Raw genomic sequence first — 23,393 nt, 5'->3', positions numbered from 1 at the left:
AATCGTAAATGGACCGTAGCTGTCGTACTGACGTCTGATGTTGATCCGGAGCCTGGAGGTCGCAGTTGAAGGGGTTTTGGTTGCGACGCAGAGACCGTTAGGGTTCGCTTCGTTCTCGTCATCCCGGTCTTGATATCCTTTACGATTTGCATGTAGTAATCACCCCCAACTTCATGGACTGAGAGTGGTTCTTCTTCTGCCGTTGGAATGACTCGTACTTTCTTCGCGACGGTTCGTAATGTTCCCTCGCTTTACAGTCACTTGGGCACCTTCTCGTCACGACGACTCGGATCCTATATGAGATCTGACACGTCTCGGACGACAAATCATCGAGCAAAGAGCGACCATCGCTGGCGAATATCGGATCGCCTAAAGTTGGGTGCAGACGGGTGTGAGAATGCTCGACGTGAACGTTTGAAGTGATCACACGTCGTAGAAGGGAGTCGTTCCGGGATAACGAAGATGAAGGGGAACCTCTATGGCCCGTTGGGCAGAAACGCCCGCGGTGTAGGATATTGGGCATCTTCGATCGGTTGGTAGAGCTCGACGAAACTATGAAAAGCCTTCGTTTGACACGGTAATGCTGTTACTTGTGGCTGCCGTGTATGTGAAGATCCTGTAGCTCTTTGGTTAATATCCCGACTCCTAAGGGGCAACTCCTTTTTTTCGTCCCGAAAATAGCGAAAGAGAAGGGGATGCGAAGGAAATTATGTGGAAAGGTGTCATTTTACCTTCAAAGATGATACCCAGCTCATCAAAGTCTGTCTCACGGTCCACTGTGATGGAAACAACCCCTTTAATTATATCTCCAGTTGTCTAGGAACTTGGATACTGTTCACTTTCCTTGGCTAGTTCGATATGTACGTTCGGGCGGGCGTGCCATCCTAGAGACTGCAGCGAAGCCGTAGCACGCGCTTGTAGAGCCGGGGTAGCCATACTATTCTTCGTCCAACGCAGGACAATGGTCTGTATGGTTTGGAGATAACGACTGCCACACGATTGGAATGGATGTGCGTTCACCTTCCTGAAAGGGCTACAGACAGATATGCTTCCACAAAGATAATACGAGATTCAGGGGAAGTTTCTAAACAGACATGGTGCATGTGAAGTGTCAAGAGGTCACTGGATTGGTAGTAGTGATGTTGACAAGGATAGGCCATGTCGTGTGTGTTTCTTGGAGCAATGGAACGTATGAATAATCGGATAGAATAAGTATGGTCACTGTATTGCGACATTTCAGGGATAGAAAGCTTTTTCTAAATGGACAACTATTACGCATTATGCATGTAATCGCCTACGGTGACTTCGAGAAGTTGGCGGGAGGGCAATCAGACATCCCTTTTAGCAGTTAGCCGGAATGGGGCGAAGGAGTGGCCAAAACGACAATATTACCACACTCCCCGAGCTTCTTCCGATCTGAAAGCGCCAGGTCAGTGATTCCAGCGGGTATTATGCAGGGAGTACACTTATAGAGCCTACTCCCACGTGTGAAATGTTCTCCAACGTCATGAAGATACGTTACAGGTGTATATTTTCCTCTCACATCCCAATAAAACTCACTCAGTTAAACTGACGCACGCCATGTAGTGACCTTTTCTTCACTGAGTCACCGTATAGACATCTGATTTCTTCTAGAGCTAGCTTATGCTCCGGCCGCTGAGGTGCTAACAATTCAACGGGGCCCCGGCTGCCATACACTTGCTAAATCGGAAAGCCTTCGTGGCACTTTTACTATTTTATTGGACATGATGCCGATAGCGGAGAACAGCCTTGATATAGAATTCTTAACTAGCCGAGTATATATCTACTGCACAGCCTCCACAAGAATTGTGGGTCAGATGGATGTTGTATATGGTATAGTGCGGATGGATATCTGGATAGAGTTGGACGACGGGGTTGATCTTCAAGGAGGTACAATCTTGGAATCGGAATTAGAACATTAAAAAAAAGGAAGTTATCTGGTTTGCACAGGCCATAAAGTTGATTGATTATCTTGTTAATAATATAACTGGATAATTAAATATCGATACAAGTAATCTACCAAAAGCTTCTCTGGTCATCATGAGGGAAGCTATACACCTACGCATTTTGGATATGTTTAATTCTCCTTTTCTTCCTAATTTAGCAAAGGTAGTGAAATGGTGTTGTTGAGAAAAGATAACGTTCATTGTATATAATCAAGGCTGTTAGCCAGCTCCAACACCAAGAGGGCCATACATGAACACATTAAAAAAAAAAAAAAAAAGAATATCTTCCAAATATACATAGGCAAGCCAACGCCTCAGAAAATGCACTTCGTCTAATCGTAATCCGCAAGCAAAGGTGAAGTATCTATGTAGATGGATGTCTTCAACGTCTCGTTGATAGGCATGGATGTGATCTACTTTCTGCGGGAAACAAACAGAAATAGCGTTGAGATCAAAAGGTCATCAATACCTAAAATTTGGCATGCCATGGTCATTGTAAAGGCAGAGATAGCGTGATAAGGGGGCCTGATCAAGAATTTGTAGTTGCAGGTGCATCGACAGATGTGCGTCTAGTCAAGCGACGCTTTAGCAATTGTCAACTGCCAATTGTCTGCATCGACTGCCCGGACGACCACAAGTGTCGAGTGAAGGCAAAGCTTATTGAAGGTTTGCTACGTTTCGTTGTGACGGATGAAACCTTGTAGAAGGTATTGGGTTGCCTCGATGACGCCAATTCGCAACTGCTAGTATTCTTCGTCGGCATCCGAATGAGTCGTGGTGCTGCATTGGTATTGTCTGGCTCCCGCGTTTGACTAGCTGCACGGCGCTTGACCATTGCCTTTACGGCCTTTGTGATCTGTTCCCGAATAATAGGGCTGGGGAAGTTCGAGAAACCATCCCCTGAGATTCCATCGTCTTCCTTGCCGTTGTCATCTAATCGAAACGGTGCCATGGCTTTCTTCATATCTTTTTGGGCCACTTCGATAGAATGGCGGAGAAGTCGCTGGTGGCCTAAGCAACGACGCAAGTCAGGATTCTTGGCCGCACTTTCTCGATGAAGCTTGTCATGGGAGAGAATAACCATGCGACAAGGAAAGGGTGAAGCAGATCGACGGGCAATGGAATGGATGCGAGTAGTTGTGCGGGAGGCATGGCGCACAAAGAAGGAAGAGGGCCTGGTGAGGGTCTCGATAGACCCTGACATACTGACAACCGATCTAGACAGTATATACAAGACTATCTCTGCCTTGTCTTTGAGAACAATGAAGGTTGAAGCAGCCGGATTTCCCCCTGAAGGCCAGGGGTACAACAAGGGGATTTATAGATCCATTGGCTGCACAATGGGACAGAAGTCAAAGAATAAAGTTTTTGATACTATACTATTCTTTGCACCCCGGAAGGGAAGTCTAGGCCATCGCCACAGATTGCTCTTCAGAGCCGAATAACCGTACCCCACTTAGACTAGGCTAGACTTTACCCATGAAACTTAATTCGAACATTTCACTGTGGTCTGTGGCTGGTGTTGACTTCTCCTGACTGCGTAGGGTTACAGTGGGCCGAATTAGCCGCCACTGTGGCGAGATAAGGTTTGGTTATAGTGTCATCGACTAGATCTAGTCACCTAGTCACGATGTTCCGGCCTCAGTGACTGTAATGATGATTGGCCGAAGGCTTCTATAGCCCTTCATTGTAGATTGTGAACTAGGGAACTCCTTAATTAGGGAATAGTCGGTATCGGGGAGCCCCGATATTAACGTCATGATATTAACATTGTCTTCTTCACACCTCACTTATCCCTCCGATATAACTGGATTAAGTTACTAGATATTCCTGGCATATTCTATCATCGGTGGTGGATAGGCCCGCTTACATCCCAACACAAAGTTTGCTAGCTCTTCCAATTACTGACAGCACTTCCGCAGGGCTACTATCATAAATTCCATCAAATAGTTATGCAACAGCAGTGAAAGATCGTCCTGGATGGATGCAACGTTGAATCCTGCAATGGGAAAAACCAGTCTCTCCCCTTGCAGAATCTATATGAGACATAACAGTCTATTCTGCGGTCACCGGGCGTTATCGGGAATAATAGCCCCGGCGTACTGCCGACGATTCTTCATGATGAACCCTCAATAGAGGCTGTAGCGGTAAACTCGACCGTGTCCATACCCTAATCAGTTGGAAAGGGCTGTAGGATCTGGACCCAAGTACGACCGTGCACTGTCCATCGGTGACAGCTTCCTGGTTGGGGTGAATGTCGTATCGACAGGCTCCACTGACCCAGAGATTGACGTTGCTCGCACTCTGTTTACAAAGGCCAAACCTTCTTCATTAACTGAAGATAGAAGCTTGGCTAGTTTAGTGGCCCCAACTGGGTGGATAATCGACGGCCCGCTTCAGCATGCTGGTTGTCTAGATTCCTGGGCGCGAGCAAGAGAGCTGTGTCTAATATGATTTAGTTAATATTAGATATTATATATTGTGATGCACGTTAGGTCTAGACCATACATTGGGTATCCCAGGATTTATTTTGCCCCATATAGTATCGCAAGTACAGCTAACATCAATTAATATTCACGTCGTCACAACTTCATATCAGAACCAAAAAAGCAGTGCAGACCATTGAAACATGAATAAGATCTGACATTACCATACTACTTGACAATGACTCGTGTTTCGATGATGGCGAAGGGGAAGAAGGTTTAGGAGCGGTTGAGGTCGCATTTCCAACCCATGCATTCCAATTGGTCATATTCTTGACGCAGTCAGTGGTGATAGGATGGCCCTGTATTTCCGCTAAGAAGCCGTTATCTCGTGTGAGTGTTACCACGACAGTTCCTGTCTGGTTGTTGATAGGGATGCTGCCATGGTAGATTCCTTTGCCGCCGTTGGGGGTATTGGTCCAACTCGCAGCCCGGTCCTTACCCCCAATAGTGACAGAGATATCGGCAGAGGATTCCAGTAAAGCGGAAAAGAAAATTTCATCCCGTAGGACCTCCTCTGGTTCCAATATCTTTTGATTTTGCGTTTCCGTATTTCCTGTGGTGTGTCCTGAGGAACATGCATGTGCGGGGTTGATTCTATACCAACTGACAAGCCCTTCATTCTCAATCGGAGCATCTTTGCCTCCGTTCTTGTACAGGTCTATTACGTACGGTAGGAACTTCCGCCAACCGTCATGGGGCATACCCTTGGCATAATCGAAGGGTGCCTGCCCATATCTGAAGACGTCAAGGCCACTCTCGTGTATGGGTCCGACATAATGCGACTCGCCATAGTCATTCCAGGTGAGGATTTCGACATATTCTGGCTCAATCTCGAGGACCTGTTGCCAGCGAGTGTACCAGAGATCATCGCCCTGCCATACCCAGTTCTTATGGAACCGATCCATGTTGGTGTAGAACCATGGTGAGACGGGCATGATGTACGGCTTTCCGTTCAGGGCATCCAGGAATTCTCTGTCGGTATCCGTAGTCATCTTGTCCGTGCCGTTCGGCCAGGCGGTCCAGCTCATCAGACCATCGACCTGTGAATAGGAGATAGATCTTCTCGGACCCAGCCCGGACCATTCCGGAATGAAGGAACAGTCCACCTTTTTCTTAATATTGTTCCAATCATCCACAGCTTCCCCTCCTTCGAAGGTCGATACGAGTGGCTTGTTGTCAGGGGTCTTGTAGTAGGCTGGTAGCTTGGTGAATTCCTTCAGGTATTTGATCACTTGGTCCTGTGGCCAATGCCCATCCCCTGAATAGTCTAAGGAGAGAAACAGCTTGAAGTCTAGGTCGGCAGCAACTGTGAACGCGTCGGTGATCTGATCATGAATTGATGGATTAAACCCTGTATTGAGTGCAAAAGCGTCGATGTGGGCTTCTTTGGCCGCGGAGAAGTCTTGTTCCCAGTTGGCTTTCGTATATTTGTCACTATTCCCTAGCTGCAGGACGTCAGGGCAATGGAGTAAGTTAAGGGAATAGACAGAAGCATACCATAAAGTGAGCAAATACAGCCTTTCCCTGCACCTGGCAGGCGCTGACCAGCAAAGTCAGCAGGAAGAGAAGCTGCATTGTCACAAATCTCCTGGAAGAGAAACAATGCCAGAAAAGCAGACACCCGGACTCAACAGCAATGAAGGCAATCCGGCGAAATCCAGCAAGCTACTTGCAATGCCCATCTTTATACCCTATTTGTTCTCATAAATTTCGATTATTTTGGTGGGATATGATCTATCTCCGATATATTGCAAACTAATCACAGAGGCATTAATAGCGCTCGTGTACACTGCGGTATACAATTGTCAAAGTATGAGATTTATGGCATCCTCCATTCCGTAAAGAATGCCTTGCGCTCCCAAGCGGTCAAGAATCAATATTAGACGTGCTCTATTGTATATCAGCTGCAGCATCGAAATTTATCCGAGCCAAATCCCCTAAAGAAAACTTCTCTGGGGACGTTCACGCAGGCGTTTGCTCAGTAGTCCAGTGGTCGTCTGCAAATAGGAGTTCATGTACTCCATAGAATGCGTTACGAAAATCCGAAGGGTGACAACCAGGTGTGCACGGGCGCTATTATTGATAGCGAAAGTTTATACCTGCTGTTCTGGGCAGGAAACTATCGTTGTTGATCTGCCGTCATACGGACCCTATCTGATATATCAGATGATGGCGCCTTTTAAACTTTACTAACTAGGCAAAAGCAGTTGTAATTATTAATGATTGTCCCATATCTAGCCCAGAATCCCGCAGACCAAATTGCAGTAGGCCTAGCATATTTTGCTTCAAATGGTCCGTGAACTCGGAGAAGGTTCTCTTGCATCCAGAAAGAAAAGCAACCATGCTGTCACGAGCAAGCCAAGACAGTTCGTTTATAAGAACTTACATATGATCTTCCTTTGCGTCACTAACAAGAAGCGATCATGCTCCTATGGTCAAATCCGGCTCTAGATCGGAAGTCGGCTGTGCGGATGAATAGGTATCCAACCCAGGTAGCCCGGAATCCCTCGGAAACACGCCATCAGCTTATGCTGACCACACCACCAATTTCTTCTATCAAAAGCTGTGAGTTAGCCATGGCAGGTGCATGGCTATGGTGACTGGCTAGGCATCACAAAAAAGGCCTTGATCCATGGCTTACCGACATTTAGTCGACTTCCCATGTCTGAATTTTCTGTGACACCCAGAGCATGTAGGATGGCAATTGACTTTTACAAAATGGGCTAGAGTCCATGCAGATTGGGACAGACGCGTTTAGCCTTTGACGTGGACAGGCACGAGTGAGTGCGTTAATTAGATCAGTATGTGTTGAGTATGAGTACCCTTGCCTGTGCATGTATACTCGTCATATCTCACGGGAGAGTTTGTCAACTTGGTTCAACCGGAATAGATCATCAGAGCCAGGCAAAGAAAACCAGAATAGTACTATGTAAGGATATGCCTCCCTGACAGGAGATAATATTGAATATCACCAACTCACGAATGCTTACCATGAGTTGGTGGTACATGATTACCTACACTCTCGCAGGTGGCGCCCAAAGCTTTCAAATGAATATGTCGACTGCATGGTTAGACTTATCCCTTGTTTCATGTTGCATTGTGCTTGCCGTTCATGCCAATAATAGACTCTAACTTCCTTTGTTTCCACTGCAGTGGCTCTCATGCTGTGTGTGCTCTGGGCGTCTTCTCAAGTATTCCCATGCTCTTGGCGGCTTACACGCTGACTCTAATGACAAGTCTGATATGACTCTCTAGCGTTCACTCTATTACAGAATTCCAAAGCCACTGGTCTCTTTAATTTTTCCAAGATACTGATATCGCGAGCAAATTGCTTGATTAGGTAAATAACAATGAACGACCTTTTGACACAACGTATTTTTAGAGACGCGCAAACTGGCCAACGACAACGCACAACATTCAACATACACCATATGTTTTCCCGGTCTTGCCTTGGAGGGAGTGTTTCTCGTTTTTGTAATGCGGATGGCTCTGTGGCAATTTCCTTGCACTGTGAGATTGGAGGTGCCTATTCTTGTTAGTCTGCACGCCATGGTAGACAGGCCAAGGACATACTGCGTATACTTCTGGATCATCTGTTGGTCCATCTCTTCCAGGGACTTTAGTGCTGCCTTGAAGTCTGCGATTAGTATATTACACCGATGCAAGCTAAAGTCCTCTCTAAGGACAACACGCATCATCTTCAATTGGTTGCTATGTGGAGCCATCGTGTATGCGGGAATGACCCATCCGCGCTGACGAAGGACATGGGCCAGCGCGAATTCGTCGTACAGTCGATCGTCGTTAGGCTTCAGTCTGAATGCCACAAGTGGTAGGCCGCGACCATTGCCCTCGCTCATGATAAGGAACCCAAGTTTCTTCATTTCATCTGCGAAGTAGTCTGAGATCTTGATTAGATTCTCCATGATGGAACGATATCCATGTTTTCCTAGTCGAATCAACTGATAGTACTGCCCGATAACATGCGAAGCGCCTTTGGAAAAGTTCAGAGTAAAGGTAGCCTGGTCTGATCCGAGATAGTTGATATTGAAGATGAGTTCTTGGGGGAGATATTCAGGAGAACGCCAGAAGACCCAGCCGACGCCGGGGTAGACCTGTCCAGTTAACATATAACCATTAAAGCATATAGGTAATGAACCCACCAATCCATATTTATGTCCCGAAACATTGATTGATATAACCTTCTCCAGCCGGAAATCCCATTCGAGCTCCGGCCTGACAAACGGCGCCACGAAACCGCCACTCGCGGCATCAACGTGGATCGGACAGTCGATATTTTTTGCTTTTAGCAAGTCATTAATCGCCTTCACATCTTCATACTGCCCTGTGTACGTTGTGCCCATAATCGCACAAATTCCAATCGTATTCTCATCCGCCATATCCACCGCCGTTTTCGGGTCTATCACATATCGAGTTTCTGTGCAATACACATACTTCTCCTCGACGTCAAAGTATCTCGCAGCCTTTTCCCAGCATACTTGCACCGCACTATTCATGACAATATTCGGGCGCATCCAGTCCTTTCCCTCTGCCTTGCGCTTGTTTTGCCAGCGCTTTTTCATCGCAAGTGTCGCCAGCATGATCGCTTCCGAGGATCCGACCGTGGAGGTCCCCAGGCAATCTTGCTCCCCATTACTTTCGGAAGTCGGCGCGTGCAGCAAATTTGCGATCATGTTAATGCAGCGGTTCTGAATATGTGCTGTCTGCGGATATTCTTCGAAGTCGATGAAATTCTTGCTCATCGCATCCGCCATGAGACTCTGCGCTTCATCTTCCTACTGAAATCAGCATCATCTAACCAACTGTGTGCAGCCAACAGCCAACTTACCATATAAGTGGTAACAAAGCTCGCTAAGCTACACATTGTTAGATCAGGTCAAGAGGATATAGAGAAGGGGAATCAAACTTTAGCAGAGGGTTCCCATCCAGACTCAATTCATCCTTGATCAATTGAAGGGCGACGTCGGCGGGCATCTCCCGCTCCGACATGGCATGCTCCGGGAGCTCTTCGGCGGCATAATGTGTCCCGTACACATATGGATTGGCTGCAGTTTCCGAATCATCGTGTTGCTGTTGAGGCTTTTGGGCTTGTTTGCCCCTTTTGACTTTGGACAAGTGTACCATTGTGTAGATGCTAATGAGAAGATCAATGCAAGGGAAGAGGCGATCGGACCCGGATTATATTCAATTCTTGATTTGTGAATTCAACAGAATAATAAGTTTCACATCTTCCCTCGGCGTTTGGCTGTACGACATTCTGGGGTTTTACGTTAGACGATGACCTCACCACTTCGGAGCATTTTCATACAGACCATTTCAGCTACACCACGATTTTTCGGATGAAAATAGATCGGTGAGATAGAGTTTTAAGTAGCGTTGGAATGCTAATATTAGCAGAGGGAAGATGTAACAATATTATCATTCTTTACCGGTTACAATTGGCATTTATATCCTCGCCTGGTTGGCTGGAGATCCATGGCTCCGGAGCCATTTGCCTCTCCTTTTCTAGGCCTTCTCGATCTCTTATCCCTTTAGACCTCCTGTCTTAGGCCAAGAATGGTTTCTAAGAATGTGTTGAATTGTTGATTCTTCGTAAAAAAAAATAAAAAATAAAAAAAGCACAGCATAAATCTGTCCTAGTAAGCTGCACAATTCCGACGCACATAACTTGCTATCTTGTTTCAACAACAATTGGCCTGAGCTGGAGCTGGACGTTCAGTTGGCAATAAAAATCGGCGCCAGAGAGTCAGCCTCATAACCTGGCCTTCCTTCAAAACCCTTCAGGAAATCAGAACTTCGTTTTGGCGATATCTCCGAACCACCATCTCCCCCAACGCTGAATGTGCGATTCAGGTCGGTTTTGGACCACCTTGCCCACTCGGTCCCCATCCCATATTGTCATGTCCAAAATGTTCTCGTCCCTGTCCACTTCAAAAACAAAATAGTCACTTTGATTGCCTCTCGTGGCTGGAGTGCCATGCCACTTGCTTGAGGTTTCGTCTTTCCAGGTGGTTTGGATCGCCCTCACAGCACCTCCATACCAGACGTCGAGTCATTTGACCCTCATATAGTTACTGTCCGCTCTGTATGCCCAAGAGGATGTTCCCCCGCCTTGTCTAACTAGGCTGTTCTCGACAAGAATAGAGCTGTCGAAGCCATTGAACTTATGCCTCTGACAGGGCCAAACTGACTATACATGTAGAAAGGATCATTCTCAACTGTTCTGCTCCATGAGCCAGGCTCTCGTTGGGAGTACTCACCAGCACTTGAATGGGTGGTACTAATTGTAAAGCCGTTCTCGGTACATATCAGTTGACTATTTGATACACTCAGGTCGAACGGGTGAACAGACATATGGAATTAGGTGACTACTCCCAACGGTACATTTTTCAACTGCTTGGAATCAAGGACATCGCCTTTCACTTAACTGATGATGCTATGCGGGCGTGTTTAGTACCTTCCTGGTTTCGCGCCGACAACGGAAGTCTGACAACTGGAAAGACTCCATTCCACGGTCCTATCCAAGATGCATTCGGCGGCGGTAGTGGTCTATATGCGACTGCCACGGAATTCTTGAATGTTCTCAGGTCCCTTCTCTAGGACAACTGCGCAATCCTTAGTAGTCGCAGCCTGGACGAGATGCTTACCCCTCAAGTAGACTCGGACATGTTATAAATATGCAGTTTATGACGCGGATCCCCAGGTGCGTATGATCAATCTGGGCTGTCCGTCCCCGGATACCAAAATCAGCTGGGGCTTTGGGGGCCTTTTAACTCTGGTTGACACTCCATTCGGGTCGCAAGACTCATCCTTTGCATTGGCCGGGAATGCCTAATTATTTTTGAGTGAGTTACTTAGACTATTTCTCTTCTTAATATATTGATTTTCGTTTACCTAATCATTCGAGTAGTGGCTGATCGTATAAGCGGAATCTGCGGTCTTCTCTTTACAGAGGTTTTACCGCCGGGAGATCAGTCGACTGCGGATCTTCTGGCCGCATTTGAGAAGATGGTATATTTTTCGAATGCCTAGAACTGATGCTGTTGCCTGTATTTGTCCCGCCATAAGACGGGTTCTACTCTCATTGGTTTAGCAAAGGTGTTTCTCGGCGCCTAACGGTGCGGTAGTATACACACGCACGTACATGCACAGCATAGCAAGGTCCCAACAGCTGAATACACAATTAGAGCCGATTTTCCAGTATATGTCTTAATATTCGTAACAAAAGATATGTCGTTTTATATTAAAGCTGACTCCTATAGAGCATAAATTCAACCATCCCCGAATGTTTTCACACCCTATATTGAGTACACCTACGTCCGAGCATTTACATTTGGAAGTCGATAATCTCAACATTCAAGCCTGGAGGAACATTCACTTTCTGTAAATCTTCGACTTCAGTATCATCCGGTGCAATAACCCTGTATCTGTTAGCTCCAGTCCTCAGATAGTCCCATGGAGACCCACGACATGAAATGAATTGGGGGCGTAGTCAAAGTGGACTCAAAATCATCCGGGAATTGCAGGTGCTTGTCCTTGTAGACGTTACGCAAACTAAAATGTGTTAGTCTTCGACTGCTCGACGGGGTTTGATGGATGGCTTGAAGATATACTTGTCAGCCAGCTTCTTTCCTTCCCCGTAGTACTCGTGAGCGAGCTCGTTGTCGTAACGGATATCGAATGTCTGAGAACCTATAAGTAACTGAAGGGATCTACCTGGAAGAACAATATCTTACTAGATCTTTCGTCATGTTGTCTTAGCTGATATGGCTGTCTCTCTGGTTATGGTAATGGTAATTAGTGCGACATACAAATCTGATCTCAATCAACAAAGAAGAGTCTCTGTTTTATAGGTTTGATCTCAGTAGCAGACAGATTATAGCTTTTCCGTTAAGGTTAGCTTTGTTCTCAGCTGAAAAGGCTGGTTCATTGTCATATACTGTGCTTGTTCGTCCGACTCGGTTGGTGAGGTCAGATATGACCTCACGAATGCCATGAACCATGGATTATGCACCATAAACCAGCGATCCTCCCATAAACATAACCACATACATGCACAATTTTAGCTCTTCAGGAATAGCTCGATGCCGACCGTCCATTGTTATCGCATTTCTTCTTATTTACGCTTGCCACACAACCTCGATCCGGCGATCAGGATCGCTCGCCTTGAAAGTCAAACAGAATCTAGAAGTTGACAACCTTTACTTGACTGAGGTTCGGGGAAGTACGATAGACTTTAGCTTTACCGGTCTATCGAGATCCAGGTTATGTTTCCGATCATATGGAGGTCTTCCGTCGCTGTCTAATAAAGGCGCGTTTAGACTAGGCCTCCCTGTGGGAGATCAAGACGGCGAATATTGTTCCACGGCATATCCGCTTTCGATTTGACCATTCCGGCATTTCCGGAGTGCTCTGTAACCAGACACAAGCTCTCGGGCTGTCTCTAGCTTTAATCGAAAGTGCCGCCAGCGTAGTCATGAGGAAAAGTTGGGTCATCGGCTCGCTTGCAACAGTTGCGTTAAATCAACGCAAAAAGTTCGGCTCTATAATTTACTGCAGCTCTACCCGTTGTGTATGAACCAAATCAAGTCCTATATTATACCTAATGAAGGTTTTAACATTGGTCCTCTAGCACTTCAAACATCGCGTGTGGTTCTTGTAAAAATACCTCTGAAATGGAAAAACGATAGACTCCAGCTGCCTAAGGTGCTTAAGTAGAAATTTCTGAGGGGGGACGCCCTTTATATAGGCAAGACCGTGCAAAGGTCCTCAAGGTCCTAGAGACCCGCTTTCACTAAACAACATTGAAACATGGCATAAAGGCTTGGGGATTACAGCGATATTCAACAAACCATCTCGCCCCTTTAAAAACCTGTAAGCCTTAGAGCCAAAGAAAGCCAAAAATAAAATGAAGCAGAACTGATTTTCCGATTAGGAAACTTGTATAATCCGTGGGGCGTACAGAACTGCGGGCGTCAAGATACACCATAGGGCCAGGGCGTTCCCCAGCGAGCAAACAAACAAGGCGGCCAATCTCCAGGCACAATCTAGGCAACCTTTAGATAAGTATATAGTTATCCTCTGAATAATCGAACAGTTCTTCGGATGCCTGGACTATCCTCTCGCCACTGGCGGTCGAAATCCTAGGGCACCGCACCCTAGATCAAGCCTTTATGCCATTTTCAAAGTTGTTTAGTGAAAGCGGGTCTCTAGGACCTTGAGGACCTTTGCACGGTCTTGCCTACATAAAGGGCGTCCCCCCTCAGAAATTTCTACTTAAGCACCTTAGGCAGTTGAAATCTATCGTTTTTCCATATCAGAGATATTTCTACAGTTCTCCAGCTAGAACCACTCGGGGTAATGGAAGTCTATGGTGCTAGTTATGGCTGCTAAATATAACCACGAGTCAAAGTAGTTTATCGTAATATATTCCAACTATTAGACTCACATAATACATCGTACACAAAAGAACAGTCCTCATAACCCACCGGACTCTGTCGAGACTGGAGAATAGAAGGAAGTGGACAAGAATCCGGTGGGACCTATTAAGTACGAGTGGCCCACATACCAAAGCCCTCGACTCCAAACAGGCAAGGGAGGTCAAACATAAGCGGGCTAGCCAACCAGAAGCAACCAAGATATTGGAGTCGTAAATGGGGCGGTTTAAGACCCATCAATAGTCCATTGCCGCGAACAACCAATCAGTGTCGTTTCAGCCACAAATATGTTCCATTTTTCGCAATTAGACGCTGATCACCAACCAAATCGTAAGCCCCAAATGCAAGCTGCAAAATTAGTCGCTAGCGTAATCAACATAAAAGGCTGTCTCCCATTTCGTACCCCTTCGTAACCTTCTTCAGCATTCCTGACCATGGATCCCGCTGCCTTGGAGGCCTGGAGAGTCCCGTTGACACAATGGGGCCTCCTCCAGCTTATACCGGGATTAGCGGTAGCTCTGACGCCTTCCCAGTCCGTAGTCCGGTCTATGGCCGCGGTGATCGTAATCGCGCTCGCGTACTCTCTCCAAAAGCGCATCACCGAGTCCTCCTTGGATACTCGAGCGGGAGGGCCAATGGTGGCCATGTCCTGGGTGAGCGTGTTGAACGCTATTGACATGCTTGTGCTGAGTCGCGTCTCGTATGAGGCGCAGGTTGAGTGGGAGCGGAAAAGATCTGGCGGTAAAGCTGTAAAAGAGGCGGATTCTCATTCTCCAAAGTCGACTCTACGTAGCCGACTCCTCTGGTCCCAGAATATCGGGTTCAATTTTCGCCGCATTAACACGCCATGGCAAATCGCGAGAATCCCCGTGTTCGACAAGGCAAATCCGGAATATGTCCCGTCGCGTTTGAAGTTTGTGCTGCAAGGTATTCTGAAAGTATGCGTTTCGTTCTCTCTGCTACACCTTTGCACGATTGACCCGAGCGATCCGCGTGTGCCTGGCATTATTGAGAAATTATCGGACAGCAAGACAGTTCTGGCCCCTTGGTCGCACGGGACGTCGGCACAGGGGATTCTGACTCAGGCAAGAATCACTCTCTCGTTCGGAATCGTGTGCAGGTCTGCCATCACGGGAATGTATACCCTTGCCGCTGTTTTGTTGGTAGCTTTAGGCATTTATGACCCTGCGGAATGGCCCCCGGTGTTCAATTCGCTGACGGAAGCATGGTCTTTAAGACGACTATGGGGGTAAGTTTCTCCAACAGTATTCGATCAGCATCAGCTAACACATGGCAGAACGGCATGGCACCAAACCCTTCGTACGCTCCTCGTCTCAAATGCAGACTTCATCTCTTTCTCTGTTCTCCGGATCCCTTCTAAGTCACTGTGGGCCTGCTATCCGCGGCTGCTGTTTGCTTTCACTGTGTCTGGATTTGTCCACATGGGAATGGACCTAGCGTTCGGCGTACCGCGCGCCCAAACCGGTGCAGTATGGTTCTTCTGCCTCCAAGCTGTTGGGGTTATTTTTGAGTCTCTCATCCAGAGCTTGTTTCGCGCTCAGATTGAGAGGATGAGTCCCGTCTTAAAGCGTGCTATTGGGTACGCGTGGGTGGCATTGTTTCTTCTTTGGGTGACGCCAGTTTGGTTGAATCCGATCATGCTCCGTCTGTACGAGGACGGACAGCGACTCATGTCTCCTTTTCTTGTATTTGGAAGTCTGCCGTTCTAGCCTTGCATTTTGCGCTACTCTCATAATTTAGAATTGGCATCTGCAGTGACTGGAAATGTATAACTGCCAGGGTTCTGCTGGTCACTCAACGAGCTCGGCGATTCTTTGGTGGAAGAAATTGTGTTATATTACAAACTGACAAAGCTTTGGCTTCCAAAGTTTCTAGAATTATAATCTATACCTAGCCGTGTGGAATATGTCCAACTCCTGAGATCAGATTCTTAACAGCTATCTAATAGAGCCAAATATCATTATTCACCTTTTCTCGTATGAATCACATCCAGGCCAAATCACATTAAAAATGCCACTACGAAACAATTTACAAACAAGGATCCCTCGAACAACGCTAAAAGCAAAACAAAGATCATCACCACGCCAAAACCTTCCTCGCGCCACAGCTAATGCCCGCACAAATCGCCTCATCCGACTCACTCACCTGCGCATTACCAGGCAACTTCTGTCTTGCAGGCCAAATCTCCTTTCCCTCGGCCTTCTCGCGGTTATAGTGCTCTGTGATGACCTCGCGCACCGTACTCTGGAAGAAGAGCGGCGCTTTCTCGTACTTAGGGTGCAGCTGACCGTTGACGAAGACGCCGCGGTCGAGATTCTTCTGCGCGTTGATGCAGAGCACTTTATCCTCGGCCATGACGCGCGCGTACATTTCGCTGATGAGTTTGAAGTCCTCGTCTGAGGAGTTGCGGTTGCGGTAGATCTCATAAGACATGGTTGACCTGTTAGGGCTCTTTGGGAGGAATTTCTGGACCATGATGAAGTGGGCACTATATTTATCAGATATTAGGTTCAAATGAGTGTCCGGTAGCTAATGCTTACGAAACAGACATAGACGAGTTAGGGAAGTAATATGTACTCGCGACATTGAGTCCCTTGGCCAGTTGTTCGGGGGTGGAGATGCAATGGTGCTGGATATGGCCATCCTTGACGTCGCTGTCGAATGAGCCCAGATTCAAGAATGACGGGATATCTGGATGAGTCGTAGGGCAGTGGTAGCATTCGTTGAAGTTGTCTGATAATATCTTCCAGTTATAATCTCCATCTAACTCGTATGTGTGGTCCAGGTCGTAGTCGTCGAAGTTGATGTTGTTGTCTTTATACCGGGCTTGCTTGTCCACATGATCGAAGTGTTCTTCCCAAGGGACCTCCGGCGTCTCCTTCGCATCCATATTGACCCAGATGAAACCGTTGGCATCGATCTTGACGTGGATTCGGAAGAGGCCGTTTTGCGCCTTGTCGAACTCCAGCTCCTGGTATCCGGGTGCTTTGGCGAGATTGCCGTCCAATCCGTAGGACCACCCGTGATAGCGGCACGCTAGGATTTTATTGTTCCCGTGACCCTCTTTCTCGATGACGGGGTACGCTCGGTGTCGGCATACGTTATGCATCGCATTGATGTTTCCTTGGCGATCGCGTGTGAGGATGAAGTCGTACCCGGCGATCTCGTACCGGAGCCAGTCGCCTGTCTCCTTGAGGCGGGTGCTGTGGGTGATGAAGAGCCACCGCTTGGAGAAGATGGCACGTCGCTCGAGCTCGTACATCTCTGGCGAGGTGTACCATGATGCGGGCAAAGCACGCACGGGGGTGTCTTTCTCTTGGCCTGGGTCTTTGGCCGAGTTGCTGCCGAAGTTGAAGTAGTGGAGCAGTGAGCTTGCCATGATTGTTTGTAGAAAGAGGCTTTAGTAGACTGAGTAGGAACTGTACTTGGTCAAGGCATGAGACCTTCGCCAGTGATGGCCACCACGACCCTTTTATATACCTCTTGTAGCCTTGATGTTATCTACTGATATGCTCCATTCCAATCAGACTACACCATGTCTGGATCCAATAACCCCATGGGGAAAGATAGCCAGTCTTACACGGGTCCTTTTTACCGAAATCAGATATGAGAACCATTATCTTTGCACTACGGTAGTAGAGACCGAATAGCACTGATGTCTCTACACCGTTATCATATACTGTCTTGCTAGGGATAACGAGAGGGGTCAAGAGATACCACTACCATGCTCTCATTCTGCATACTAAATACAGTTTAGCCGGACCCTCATCTTTGCGTCGTCAGTACAATACTATACCATCTATCCGCAGTAAACTATCCGGCGTTAAACATGAGTCTCTGGTATAGACCCACTAACTCTGGGACGGAGCCATGCATGCACGGGAAGCTGTCCGACGATGAGGGGGAACACAATCGGGCTCGTTCCCGGCCATCCTAGTCATCTGGACACTGCCTGCACTCCTTCAACGGAAACGCTTCCGTCGGCATTGTTTCGATAACTATGCGTCTAGTCGTTTTCGGTAAAGGTTTCCAGGCCTTTTCGGGAAAGGAGACAAGGTGGTAAAGAATACGAGACGAGGGAATGGACGATTGCCGAATATAATCCAAATGGCCTGGCCACCAGACATATATTAAGTACCATGCCATATATTCCAAACCACACACATGATAAAGCGTATAGCTATCACAGTATATCCCACCTAACGCCGCAACAAAGCACATATCCCGCATAATCACAGCCCTCACCATCTAACGTCTATTACAAACTATAACAGGCATACCAACATCTACACAGTATCACTCATGAAGCACCTATCCTAGCCATCCCCCTCTACCCCAACCTCCAAGCCCCCCAAGCCCCAACCCCAAACAAACCCGCCGCAACATAAAACGGCAACCCCAACGCCACCCCTCCAACCCTCAAGCCCAAGTTAAATGCCCCAGCGAGAAGCGGCGACGCAACCAACGTCCCCGCAATACGACCCATAGCCAGGAATGAATAAAACGGCGCAACATTAACCGGTCCGACCAGGGATGTTCCGTAGGACTGGATGGCGTGCGGATAGCCCAGGGAGAGGGTGAATGGGATTAATGCTTTCCAAATCGGATTAGCTCTCGTTCATTAACGGTGAATAAGATGGTGTGGATATGATACGTACATAGAACCATCAATGCGGGCGTTGGTGCCAGGCCTAGGAGAACTGGTCCGAGGATGCCGAATAGGGAGCTTATGCGGGAGATCCAGAGGTCGATCTTCGGGGGTGACATGGAGTGTTGGGTTGAGAGGATTTTGGTGATTGTGGGGAGGACGAAAAGGAAGAGGAGGAGGTTTGTGAGTGCTCGGAAGGAGATGAGATAGTTTGCCTGCTTTCTTTTGGTTAGACTTCTTGTATAGATAGATGGTGGGTGAGGGGGATATGACATGCCTTTGCCAGACTCCAGTTGAATCGTTTCGAGACGTATTGCACTAGAAAATCTAGCGTGTCTTTTGCTATATATGTCGCTAGGAAGGAGATTGTGGCGATGATGGTTGGGCCGTTGGCGCGGATTAGGGTCCAGTTGGTTCTGAGTCTGTGGAAGACGGCTGTTACGATGGCTTTGATGCCTTGTGCTTTGGTGGAGAAGCCAGTGGACAGTTCTTCTATGTCGGGTTGGTCTAGATGGTGTCCTTTCATGGCGTCGATTGAATGAGGGGCTATGGCTAGGCCGATGATAGCGAGCAGCTGCAGGGGAAACACGCAAAGGAGAGGCGCGTAGACTCCTCTTATCTGCATGAGCATCGATCCCAAGGGAGGTACAATCACTTCCGATACCAGTGATACGGAGGCCATGTGGAAGAATGCTTGTGCCCGTTTGTCTTCAGAAACTACGTCGGCAAGGATAGCATGGGCAATGGCCGAAAGGACCATGTCTCCGCCACCGAGAGACTTGAATATGGAGGCAGCGTACAAAAGTCCGAACGGAAAGATGTCGTCGAAATGGCATACCGTGAGAATCCAAGACTCTGATAGGATCTGTCCAGTTATGCCGACAAAGAGGACAAATCTACGGCCTTTTGTATTGGATAATTTTCCAAAGGGGATGGCTAGGATTAATGCTGGAGGAACTGGTCAGATATTGGTCGGATAGAAGGTGAGATAAAATCGATCTACCGAATAGGCTTTCAACTAATTTGAACCACAGTTTGGCATTCACAACTGCGCTCTGCACTTCTGGAACCTTGCACATGTGTTCCGGAATGTCAGATCGAGGAGCCCAGGGAGGGCCATCTTCAGCTCTCAGAGCAGCGTAGTAGCGCCGACACAGGATTATTTCGAAGAGACGGGTTCTTGGGGTTGAACGCATATTCTCTGACCCATCGACACAGAATGCAAATGAGTAGCATAGTATTGGGATTTTCCATGTTTCCCAAATAGGTCTCCATTGTGGAAGATAAGAAGCTTTTCGGCGTACTGAGATAGGGCAGGCTTCGCGGGAGACGAGCAACGGTGTCTGCTCGTTCATAGTCTGAGCATGAATTCTTATGATTATAATATATAGGATGTGAGAAGATATCTACGAATCTTTAGACAAAGAGGAGCGATTATTTATAGGCGGGATAATGTTGAATTCCGAACTCCGGGATCCGGTGTTGGCGCGATGATCCCGGTGTTGACGTAGCTGGATATAGAATAGAGAAAATGAGGTGACGCCAGATTTTTCCTGATGAGTCGAGAATCTAGATTCTAATCAATTCTGTAAAGGCACAGTTCGAATCGAACATTGGGAGTGTTGCTGGATATGCGAGTAAGACAACTTCATAACAGTGCACAAAATACCCTGATGGCAAACCACTCTTGCTGTCCCCTCTGGCTTTGTTTACCGCAGATTCCCTTTCTCAGACGTAAACCCTCAGTATATATCTGATATCACGATGAAGGTCAACGCAAATATCGATGGTACGACAGCTCGAATCATGCCAAAAGTTACCGATACTCGCCTTACGCACATTTCAATGATTGTGGTGTGGCATGACCTACCCTACACTAGGTGTATGGCCACTTCTATAGCCATGTCTATCTACATGGAGTTACTGGGGCGCTTACGAGACCCATGGTGGCCGAGAGGACACTGTTACCCGTGCAAATATGGGGCACATGCTTACGACTATTGCGAAAGTGGGTGTCTACTATTGGCCAAGGGCGCAAGGACAATCTCTAGATACATTTTGGAGGTGCAGAGTGGGTCGGTTGGAATAGCAAAGATTTTATGTTTAAAATGCCTGATTACAAATAATAAACAGGGGAATCTTGACTACGACATCCACCTTAAGGACAGATACCAGAACTAACTACTACTATACGCAGGCTTGCTCAGCAGAAGAAGGGTAATAGAAGGAAATACTTCCGTCAAGGATATGAGCTATTGATTCAGCCCATTGTTTGTATTCCGTTCAAGTCTGAACTTGATAGCCCATCCCAGTCCGGTCCATATCATTTGAGCCCCGTCAACTCTTCATAGCGCCATCTTCATTCGCAGGGACATCTGGCTCGGCCGCAGGTGGTTTGTTCATACACGGGAGGAGAGGGAAACAGTGCCTGGAGAGAGACGTTTAAGGGCGTCACCCCCTCCCTATTCAATCATTTATTAACGGGCTCACTTGTAAGTTAAGATGCATAACCTTGTGAACCTTGCCAGTCTTTTGAATAGATCCCGTGGCCCCTTTGTACAGTGGGCATGTATATGGCCCCGCTTATTACAATAAAATTAGACTCGTTTGGGGAGCAGGGACAACGTCCGCTCCGTTTTAAGTCCCTATTAAACATATTAGCTTACATTTCTTGCATGGTTAAAAGATGCATAAACCTACAAGCAGCCCCAGCCCGCATAGAATGCCTGTAGCCCGTTGACAACATTGTTGGTTGTGTGTTGTTCGCACCGACCACAGGACCAACAAGAGACGCGTTAAATTTGATAGATTGCCAATGGATTTCATTTGGAAATGAATGTGCAAGATTATAGTTAGTTCTTGTGATACTCACGGTTCATCTCACTGTCAGAGCCATGGAAGATAGATGTAAAGTGGAGTGAGTGGCGATGCGTAGTGTATTATCAACTCTGTGGGTGGGAATCATGCCAATTCTGGGAACACAAAGTTGGTCGATTGACTGGATGCTGCAATTAACAAGTCGTGCCTGCTACAAGAGGGATAGAACAACGAAAGGCCTACATTTTGAACCACGGTGAAACCGAAATAATCAGATCCTCTGCTAGCAGGACAGAACACAATAACATATCTGATAGAAGAGAGACTTGGGATCTTTGGAAGTCCTTCGCTTGGAGCGTTTAGCATCACCTTGTAGGGATGGTATAACCCTGGGCCTCCTTTCTTCATGGACTTTAAGTGCCCCGCTGCTCCCTGTCTCTTCTTTTTGGTCCCCCGGCTGGTTTACCATTACCACTGTTTCTTCTCACGCCCACAAATGGGTCCGGCAGCGCCGGACGCTTGAAGGGGGCATCTGCCCAAGGTACAAGAGGCCTTGGAAAGCGCCGGTCTCTCCCACGGGCAACATTGAAAGCCAGTTGGTGCTTTGCGGAAGCGATAATATCAACCTCGCGGCACGAAATCGAGCACTTTCTATCTCAATACTTTCAATAAAAGCTAGTATTAAAACATGCGGTTATAATAATATATAGGATTTCAAGTATAAGTCCATCCATCGCCTTCTGTACTTAAAGAAAGGAATCATTGCGCAACATACAGGTCCCAGCTTTTTTCTGAGCACTACTCACCCTCGTACACTTGTCACATTCCTAGATACAAATTGGCAGCATGTTAAGTTCAACTATTCACGTATAGCTTTTAGGTTAACTTCAAGACACTCCTCCGGGGCTTCTCTTTGTATTCCCGGTGTAAGCGTTGAAAAATCTCAATCATCCTCGCCAGCTTTGGATCTTCCATAGCCCCAACGCCCCTCACAATGTCTTCATTAGATAGAAACTCCGCATATCCCCCGAATTCATTAGTGAACCGTTCAGAATACAGAGCAATCTTACTGTACAAGTCAGTCATGACCGCAAAATGCTATCCTCAGCGATCTACTCACGCCAACCTGCGTTCATCACCACTCACATCACCCACGCAGTTATCATAAAGCTCTCTCAGATGCATCAACAGCAGGCAGCTACCAAACACCTGACCGACCTCATCTAGACCTTTCTCTCCCCGCTCCGGTACGATCCGGAAGCAGTACCCTTTGAACTTATGCAATCCAACGAGCTTTTTACATATCTCTCGGATTGGTAGCTCGCGGAGCAAGTCGTCATAGAGCATGTTTTCATGCTCGAGCTCGACCTGAGATCCAATCTTAGTTACTTCCAGACCATGATTTCATTGCGTCCTACTTTTTTTTAAAACAAAAGAAGAAAGAGAGAAAGAAAGAAAGAAAGAAAGAAAGAAAGAAACAAAGATGATCTTACATGGATGGTCTTTCTTCCCTGTCCTTGGTGATCCTCGTCCATGCTAACACGAAAGCATGACCACTCGCAGTCACTGCTGTTATATATCTTGCGGACAAAGCTATCGATATCAGATGCGGAGAAGACGGGTCCTGGTGATTGGCAGAGTAGAACCGCTTTAATGGACAGGTGCTTCGTGGCCTGCTTGAGGAGAAGTCCATACAGGCCAGCAACTAGGGTTGCTAGAGTGGAGTTGCTGGTTACTAGGTAAGTGACACTGTAGGCTACGAGGGTTTCCATTCGTACTTCTGTGTTTGGTTAGATGGATAGACTTGACACGAAACCAAAGAGGCATGCGACGCGAATATATAAGTGAGGGTGGCTGTAGCCTTGGCTGAAAGGGTATGAGATTTTGGTGCCAGCCTTCTTCTAATATGCGCTTCCGTGGCTTTCTTGTATTGGTTCTACGTTAAGAAAATCGTTAGCTGAATGACCCTTGCCACACCTAGTTCGCATGATTTATGATC

The 23,393-nt window shown here is 47.1% G+C and overlaps 8 protein-coding genes across 8 annotated transcripts; 1 reads left to right on the top strand and 7 right to left on the bottom strand.

Annotated features, from left to right (window-relative positions):
• Positions 1-2,562: 2,562 nt before the first annotated feature.
• BDW43DRAFT_306434 (uncharacterized protein) lies at positions 2,563-3,171 on the bottom strand (the record flags this gene model as incomplete). Its single annotated transcript, XM_032046027.1, has 1 exon — positions 2,563-3,171. The coding sequence occupies one exon, from the start codon at positions 3,169-3,171 to the stop codon at positions 2,563-2,565; it is 609 nt and encodes a 202-aa protein (XP_031905416.1).
• Positions 3,172-4,557: 1,386 nt separating this feature from the next.
• Positions 4,558-6,028, bottom strand: BDW43DRAFT_296779 (glycoside hydrolase family 71 protein; the record flags this gene model as incomplete). Its single annotated transcript, XM_032044265.1, has 2 exons — positions 4,558-5,898; positions 5,951-6,028. The coding sequence occupies 2 exons, from the start codon at positions 6,026-6,028 to the stop codon at positions 4,558-4,560; spliced, it is 1,419 nt and encodes a 472-aa protein (XP_031905415.1).
• Positions 6,029-7,820: 1,792 nt separating this feature from the next.
• On the bottom strand, positions 7,821-9,595 carry BDW43DRAFT_320362 (glutamate decarboxylase; the record flags this gene model as incomplete). Its single annotated transcript, XM_032049064.1, has 5 exons — positions 7,821-7,979; positions 8,027-8,565; positions 8,614-9,246; positions 9,300-9,327; positions 9,378-9,595. 5 exons carry the CDS (start codon positions 9,593-9,595, stop codon positions 7,871-7,873), a joined length of 1,527 nt encoding a protein of 508 aa, XP_031905414.1. The 3' UTR covers positions 7,821-7,870.
• A 2,203-nt stretch (positions 9,596-11,798) lies between these two features.
• On the bottom strand, positions 11,799-12,222 carry BDW43DRAFT_306431 (uncharacterized protein; the record flags this gene model as incomplete). Its single annotated transcript, XM_032046026.1, has 4 exons — positions 11,799-11,892; positions 11,939-12,025; positions 12,085-12,155; positions 12,208-12,222. 4 exons carry the CDS (start codon positions 12,220-12,222, stop codon positions 11,799-11,801), a joined length of 267 nt encoding a protein of 88 aa, XP_031905413.1.
• Positions 12,223-14,342: 2,120 nt separating this feature from the next.
• On the top strand, positions 14,343-15,691 carry BDW43DRAFT_320360 (wax synthase family protein; the record flags this gene model as incomplete). The annotated part of the gene is made up of 2 exons (XM_032049063.1): positions 14,343-15,157; positions 15,206-15,691. 2 exons carry the CDS (start codon positions 14,343-14,345, stop codon positions 15,636-15,638), a joined length of 1,248 nt encoding a protein of 415 aa, XP_031905412.1. The 3' UTR covers positions 15,639-15,691.
• A 205-nt stretch (positions 15,692-15,896) lies between these two features.
• Positions 15,897-17,308, bottom strand: BDW43DRAFT_320358 (aromatic ring-hydroxylating oxygenase subunit alpha; the record flags this gene model as incomplete). The annotated part of the gene is made up of 2 exons (XM_032049062.1): positions 15,897-16,417; positions 16,470-17,308. The coding sequence occupies 2 exons, from the start codon at positions 17,306-17,308 to the stop codon at positions 16,006-16,008; spliced, it is 1,251 nt and encodes a 416-aa protein (XP_031905411.1). The 3' UTR covers positions 15,897-16,005.
• Positions 17,309-18,259: 951 nt separating this feature from the next.
• Positions 18,260-20,522, bottom strand: BDW43DRAFT_320356 (major facilitator superfamily domain-containing protein; the record flags this gene model as incomplete). The annotated part of the gene is made up of 5 exons (XM_032049061.1): positions 18,260-18,522; positions 18,588-18,792; positions 18,855-19,525; positions 19,581-19,935; positions 20,514-20,522. 5 exons carry the CDS (start codon positions 20,520-20,522, stop codon positions 18,260-18,262), a joined length of 1,503 nt encoding a protein of 500 aa, XP_031905410.1.
• A 1,748-nt stretch (positions 20,523-22,270) lies between these two features.
• BDW43DRAFT_306427 (uncharacterized protein) lies at positions 22,271-23,166 on the bottom strand (the record flags this gene model as incomplete). Its single annotated transcript, XM_032046025.1, has 3 exons — positions 22,271-22,463; positions 22,515-22,762; positions 22,888-23,166. The coding sequence occupies 3 exons, from the start codon at positions 23,164-23,166 to the stop codon at positions 22,271-22,273; spliced, it is 720 nt and encodes a 239-aa protein (XP_031905409.1).
• Between the last annotated feature and the right edge of the window lie 227 nt (positions 23,167-23,393).

Source organism: Aspergillus alliaceus, assembly GCF_009176365.1.
Source record: "Aspergillus alliaceus strain CBS 536.65 unplaced genomic scaffold BDW43scaffold_3, whole genome shotgun sequence".
In the NCBI taxonomy this organism is placed as follows: domain Eukaryota; kingdom Fungi; phylum Ascomycota; class Eurotiomycetes; order Eurotiales; family Aspergillaceae; genus Aspergillus; species Aspergillus alliaceus.
Note: the sequence above shows the minus strand (reverse complement) of the source record. Positions and strands in the feature narration are given on the sequence as shown.